The sequence below is a fragment of the Triticum dicoccoides genome, chromosome 3B (genome assembly GCF_002162155.2).
Source record: "Triticum dicoccoides isolate Atlit2015 ecotype Zavitan chromosome 3B, WEW_v2.0, whole genome shotgun sequence".
Classification (NCBI taxonomy): domain Eukaryota; kingdom Viridiplantae; phylum Streptophyta; class Magnoliopsida; order Poales; family Poaceae; genus Triticum; species Triticum dicoccoides.
Window position 1 is genome coordinate 569,760,408 of NC_041385.1, and position 6,874 is coordinate 569,767,281.

The window sequence follows — 6,874 nt, forward strand, 5'->3', positions numbered from 1 at the left end:
TTCTATTCCCGCGTTTTGAAAATCCTACGAATCAAAGAGGCCCAACTAGCTGGAAGTAGAAGTGTAGCCAGTTAAAACTCTCAGAGTCTCTCTAGGGTATTCCGCAATGACGTGTCTCTAGAAAGAAATGGAAGAAAGAAGAAAGAAGAAAAAATCGTGCAACATGCCTCGAGAGAGCAAAGGCCGACCGGCATATCAACAATCAGAGGCCCGTCTAAACAAAGTAGAAAGCCAACCAGAGAGCAAGCTCAAGATCAAAACTCCGAATGGTCCCAATAAAGTTCGTAGTCTTCTAAATTAAAAGTGACAACTTGGCAACAACACAAATCCAGGTTCAGTGAGATGGTCGAGCTCAGTACCATCGGCTAGATAGCATAACTTACATCAATATAATAACGATGTCCCAGGAGAATAATTAGAGTTGCGGTGAGGATACGATTCGCCAACTTTACTAGCAGAACACGGGAGGGGCGTGGAACTAAACTCGGGGTGAAACTACAACCTACGACATGACAGGTGCATCGGCTGGCTCCATCTCTTATGGACCTAAAGCCGCGGTGCTACCACCTGCATTTTGGGTTTGGACACAGAAAACAACTTAGCAGAGAGCAAAGGAGACTGATAAATCAAGGGACACTAAGCTAAGAATACCTTCAGGGTTCAAGGTAAAGGTAAGCTCACGGCCACCCACTTGCCGTCACTAAAGGGAAGCACGGTCGCCCCCTCTGGTAATTTCAGGTCAGGACGGCATGGGTAGATCTGGATTCGGTTAGTTGACATCGAGTAACTGCATCGGGCAGAATCAACAGGCACTGCAGTTGCTTTCGCCGCAAGGCTGGAAGTATTGGTTGGTGGCATTGAGCCCAAGGGGAGAGATGTGTGTTCTGGAGTTGAGTTCATTACTTCATCCTCGATGCTTGGCTCTGGAACGTCTACTTCAGCCTCAGCGCTTGGTTCTGCAACGTCCATTCCTTCAGCCTTGATGCTTGGCTCTGGAACGTCTACTTCCGCCTCAGCACTTGGATCTGCAACGTCCATTACTTCAGCTTCGGTGCTTGGCTCTGGAATGGCTGGTTTATCATTTTCCATCTTGACAGGCTGGATAGTTTCAACAGGAGATTGTAAAGCAACAGGCACTGTACTTGTTGTTGCCACAAGGTTGAGCATATCAGTTGGTGGCACTGAAACTAACGGGGGTGACCTGCATTCTTGTGTCAAGTCGATTACTTCAGCCTTGATGCTTGGCTCTGGAGCAGCTGGTTTAACATTTTCCATACTGCCAGATTTGATAGGTTCATCAAGAGATTGTGTTTTGTCAGCAACAGGAAGATCAATACGGGAGCCAACAGAGCAAGAATCATGCTCAGCTGCAAAATGGCCAAACCATATGAGTCAATAGATGGAACAGCCAAGATAAATAGATACAAAGAGAAACACAATCATTGATATCAACTACAAGCAAATACAAACTCATATTGCAGTATGACACAATCATTGACATCAAATACATACATACAAGATAACAATCAACAGAAAAGGTATAGTTCATTTGGATTGCTACAATGTCCAAAACAAGATCTACGATTGCATGATCAGTGAACTGTCCAAACTGTAGAACAGAGAACTTGTGAAACATGCATGATGGATAACAATATAAAATTCACATGTTATTAGTATGTAAACACATCTCCCGCAGTTTACTTGTCACATAAAAATTCTGTTATATGGGTCATGTGTTTCTTACGGAAATCACATTATAAACAGGAACGTGGACCAGAAGCTGGTTCAGAAGAAGTCTACTGAGGTTTCATCACATGTCAATAGTATGTAGAAAAAGAAAGAGGAAGCTTTTTCTTAAAAACAAGATAGGAAGGTAGGCAGAAAACTCACTAGCATTAGAGTCATTCTGCCCGTCACTTGTTCCCATTGATACTTGGGGAAATGAAGAATCAGATTCTACAGTCTTGACCTCTTGCTCAGTGAGGGTTTCGGTTCCTTGTTGCATCTGTGACCCTACTAGAAGAAAGAAAAAATGTTGGTGGCCATGCACAAAAGTTCCACGAGAGATTGTGCATTCAAGAGAAAAAAAAGGTGGGAGCAATTGAATATAGAAACCTTTAAATATAATCCACAAAGCAATATGCAGAGCATAATTTTAAAGCATCGCATACAAGTAGAAGTATAGCAAAAAAATGGTTGGGGAGCTATTGAGGCTATGCTTAGAGAAATCAGATTAGTCTCGTTATTGACTCTATCATTTTCATAGTGGAGGGCATACAACAAATGGTACATTAGGCATAGGCTGGTGGTAATACTGTCATTTAGAGGATTTCTGTTTCAGGGGAAGGATCATTGGGAAGTACTACTGTCAACGAGGTTCAGGAATTTCCTATTTTAAGGAGCTAATGATCTGATGAGCTCTTTTAAGATGCTCCACCTACCTCACCAGAGGTAAGATAAGGTTTAAATCTGAGCCGTTGATTGAGGGAGGTTAGTTTTGACCTTAATGAAATAATGCTGGCAACCGGTATCATATTTAGTAAGGCATGTATAATTGGCATGAATCCTTCCATAACAAATGGTAACCAGCTTTCTCTGGTAAAAATGGTTACAATCTGGCAATTGATTACAATGGGATCTTGATCACGTTCCAATTAATTGGTCTGAATCGATGCATCCTATTTACAATGAAATGCTTGATTGCATAGCCATAAGTAATGAATAGACAAATGTGCCTCCTAATGCTCATGAACAGAGAGACAGCTGTGTAGTACGTGTCATGTATGATTTTGATAGCTGGTGTGGCGTATGATTTTGACAAACTCTTTGCAAGAGATTAGAGATGTTTTCCTTCAATAAATTGTACCCAGGATGGTATGCAAACACTCGTCGAGCGATAAAATGGAAGTCATAATTTTGACAGGCTATTTCAATGACACAAATTTGTAAATAGCTCGATGAAATGATGAATTTGGAATACATACATCACTTGATTAGAAATATAACAAAGATATAAAATTTGAGGGCATGAATAAACCATAGTAATCCATTACCATTCAGACATGTTAGTTTAAGACATTTGTTAAATTTAAATATTTTCTCTCTCAATCCATTAGTTTTGGACGAACTAAAAAAGGTTATAATGCATTCTATTACGTATATGGTCTGCATGTCAAACATTAATGCCATTAATGATTTGGTTATGCCATAATAATGTGTATCAACATGTCCATCCTACATAACAATTTTCATTTAAATCCTACTCCCTCCGTTCCGAATTACTCGTCCAAGAAATGAATGTATCTAGATTTATTTTAGTTGTAGATACATCCATTTTTGTGACAAGTAATTCCGAACGGAGGGAGTACATATTAACGTGGAGTAAACTATTGCAGAGACAACATTACCCTTGATAAGGTCAAAGTGACCTCTTACCCTCTATAAGGTAACAAATACATCATCTTAGCCATTAGATCAATATTAATTGGTAGTCCCTAATCATTTGGGGGCATCTTAAAATTTCTCTAATCTGACACACCACCAAAAACTACTCGTCAAGTTCGTCCCAGTATGAAGCTTCATTTCAGGAGTTTAAATTACTTACTGTCTTTGGAAGGTTGAAAAGCAGCAACCGTCATCTGTTTTTGCTTCTTATTGTTACCAGGTCCCTCCTGAAAACTTTCGCCTTGAGTGTGTACAGTTGATTTGGAGATGGAGGAATCTTTTAAATTATCTGATGAAGTATTACAGACAGGCAAGGAAGAGCCTTCTTTCTCAGCTAATTCATGCTGGGGATTTGTATATTGCATTCCTTGAACCTACAAAAGGTAGAGCGGTCCGTCAAATTAGTATTTACTAATACAGCAAATACCTTACGAAATATTTTTGTCTGTGCAAGCTATTTAAGATATTAGAAACTATAGCATGCCCTTCCATAACTATTCCATGTAAAAGCCATTGTCCTATGTTCCCCTTAAAAGGTTGCTTTTGTTAAAATTTCACTACAAAAGCCAAGTCATCCAATATACTTCACTGTTCCAATATGTACCAGTAACAATTCGTTTTGCATTGCTCCTAGGTGTTATCTAATAATCTATTCAATTCGCGAAAATGGATCATATGTTTATCAGTTATACAAATAAATGATGGCGATTAGATTAGTTATCATAAATAGGTGAGGCGATGGTAAGAATTTTTCCATAATTAAATACTGGACCAACCAGCAATTGCTCCTCTGAGCTTACTTCTTGGGCTAAGGACACCAGAGCAAGATTTGCAGCAGCATATTCCGCCTCCTTAATTGTATGACAATACTGTGGGCTTTCAAATGTTTGCCCATCTATGGTCACTATTGACTTGAACCGAGGTGCATGAGATGGACCTTCCTGGATACGGTCATACCAAGGCAGTTGTTTTCCTCTCTTCTGAGCATACATTTGCAATTGAAGCTTATGATTAATCTGGATTCCAGGCAAAGAAATACATGAAGCTGATCCAACCTACAAAAGGTAGAGTATTTTATTAGACGAAAATTGACAATGTTTCCGCACAGTGTAAATGAAGTCAATAGTTTCAATTCAGTTTTTACTCAGTTCTTGAATATTGTAAAATGGGAGAACACGTTTACTAATAATACAGATAAATGCTGAAGGATGTTAGTGCTGATGCATAGGTAATCCGGCGCAAATTAAAGCCATCCATAGGAATAAAAAATAGGTGCAACCAACCGGCATTTGCTCTGATGGGTTTGCTTCTTGACACAATGACATTAAAGCCACTCTTGCAGCAGCAAATTCTGCCTCCTTTGTTGTGTGATAGTCTTGAGGACTTTCAAATTTGCGCCCATCTATGGTTACTGTAGACCTGAACAGAGGTGCATGAGGTGGACCACTTCGAATGGTGTCATATGAAGGCAAATCTTTATGTCTCTTCTGAGCATGAACTTGCAACTGAGACTTGTAGGGAAGTTGGGTTTCTGTAACATACAGAATAGTTAGTACTGCAAATATAGAGAAACAAGTGTGAAAGAATATCAAGAACTTTTTTAGTGGCAAGAATAAAGAACTTCACAGCAGCATGAGAGGTGTAAAAATAAAATCAATTTGAGGGATGAGAGACATTTATATAGTTACATAGGTAGTGAAGGAATATGGGGTTCCGAGAGGGATAAACTACAGCGCAATATGGGGTTTAAGTGCCTTTAATGTTCAATGTATGCAGAAAGTAAAGTATCAACAGAAGTGCAACTTTTTACTCGTCATAAGGAAATAACTTCGTATCTAGTTCCGAGAGGGATAAACTACAGCGCAATATGGGGTTTAGCTGAACACTGATAATATTTGTTGGCACTTATATGCGGTTGAATGGTTTTACAAAATCTAAAAAAAATACTACTGATAGGTGAGCATGTATATCATTGACGTTTCTGTCAGTTACGATAAGGATCTTACTACACAGAGAGAACTTATTCAAAAGTAGGCAGTTATATGCCCACATTAAAATCAAACATGGAACGAGTGAGTTCAACACAGCTTCTCTGTAGCTTACTGTGTACACGCTCCACCGAGCAGATTCACTATGTTCGTTATAGCGTCACCAAACTTCTACCATTTCAGAATCAGATAGCTACCAAATCAACAGGATGTCCTTGAGAAAATGAATGCAGTAACTCCCTACCAAATCAAATGATATTGTGTGCTGGTGATGGTGAGTCTATCTACCGATATGAATGCATTGTACTCCTGCTGGTAAAACTGAGCATCATTTCCATTTGTCTGTGAAGATAATACCAGTAAAGTTTTCATTTTTGCGAGGTGATAATACCAGTGTAAGTTGACTCGTACTGGTTCAATAGACAATAAACTATGCATTTCTACTAGAATCTCAATATAGCCACTCGTAAACCATCCATTTCTACTAGAATCTCAATCGCCATCATAATGGCTTAAGCCTTTTTACAGTTGATGGTACCCAGTTTGTTCAGGCCCAGATGAAAAGAAAAGAAAATGCACCTAATGTGGACATGAACTAGATGTAACCAGAAAGACGCTAACTGCACTCATGAATCCTGAACCAACAGCCGTCCACGAATCGTGCAAGTAAGGCGCTACTCGGGAACAAAACCTGAAACCGAAAGTTGGGAACCAAAATCCGACCACGAAGTGTTCGCGCAAGTAAGGACCCGGATGTACCCGCTAGTAGGGAACTGGGGGATCTGGCACTCACCGGACTGCGGCGGGGGAGGGGGCGGGAGGGCGGAGAGGCGCTCGAAGGCGGCCTTGGCGGCGAGGTTCTGCGCCTCCTTGGCCGTGCTGAACCCGTCGTCGTCGTCCGGCGAGTGGTACACTTCGCCGTTGACGGTGACGGTGGCGCGGAACCTCAGCGAGTGGGCCGGCCCCTCGCTCCGGTGGGTGTAGTCCGGCGCCGGCCACCGCCGCTGCTGGCACAGCTGGTTCAGCTGCGCCTTGGACATTGCCGCGGAAGATTGGGACTCGGCCTCTCCCGATGGGGAATTCTCCGGGGGCTATCGCTCGCTTTGATCTGCTCGCGGGATTCGACTTCTCACGTTTATTGCGCCTCGCCCGCTCGCTCCCACTCCTCTGCTGGATTGATGCTCCTTCACGCTCCTTTGTGGGTTCGGTTCAGTGGCACGACGTTTGTTTGGTGGGTGGGTTGGGGTTTATCCGCGTGTTTCAGTACGGCGGTTGTCAGGGTCTCGCTCCGGGCAACCACTATGTTGTGAAGAGTAAATTGCACACACAAGTCACAAGTAACAAATGAATCAACTCCTTTCGAAAAAAAAACAAATGTATCAACTGTGTTAAAGAAAATGAATCAACCACTCCCTCCGTCCCGACTTAGATGTCGTGATGGC

The 6,874-nt window shown here is 41.5% G+C and overlaps 1 protein-coding gene across 5 annotated transcripts; it reads right to left on the bottom strand.

The window, feature by feature from the left end:
• Positions 1-251: 251 nt before the first annotated feature.
• LOC119277143 (double-stranded RNA-binding protein 1-like) lies at positions 252-6,655 on the bottom strand. Of its 5 annotated transcripts, none has more exons than XM_037558378.1 (7): positions 6,226-6,655; positions 4,728-4,975; positions 4,245-4,499; positions 3,605-3,818; positions 1,891-2,013; positions 652-1,367; positions 252-567 (listed from the first exon to the last, which is right to left on the bottom strand). In XM_037558378.1, the coding sequence occupies exons 1-6, from the start codon at positions 6,470-6,472 to the stop codon at positions 661-663; spliced, it is 1,794 nt and encodes a 597-aa protein (XP_037414275.1). In that variant the 5' UTR covers positions 6,473-6,655; the 3' UTR covers positions 252-567; positions 652-660. The 5 variants fall into 5 exon arrangements, with proteins under 5 accessions (XP_037414275.1, XP_037414274.1, XP_037414273.1 ...); XM_037558377.1 differs by having other exon boundaries at positions 1,891-2,016; XM_037558376.1 differs by having other exon boundaries at positions 4,221-4,499.
• Between the last annotated feature and the right edge of the window lie 219 nt (positions 6,656-6,874).

Excerpts from the sequence above, each read along its gene's own strand:
- LOC119277143 (XM_037558375.1), bottom strand. The coding sequence starts at position 6,472 with ATGTCCAAGGCGCAGCTGAACCAGCTGTGCCAGCAGCGGCGGTGGCCG. Across the intron at positions 3,819-4,220 it reads GCTCAGAGGAGCAATTGCTG|GTTCAAGGAATGCAATATAC; the intron begins GTTGGTCCAGTA and ends TACCTTTTGTAG. Across the intron at positions 1,368-1,890 it reads GCAGAATGACTCTAATGCTA|CTGAGCATGATTCTTGCTCT; the intron begins GTGAGTTTTCTG and ends GCCATTTTGCAG.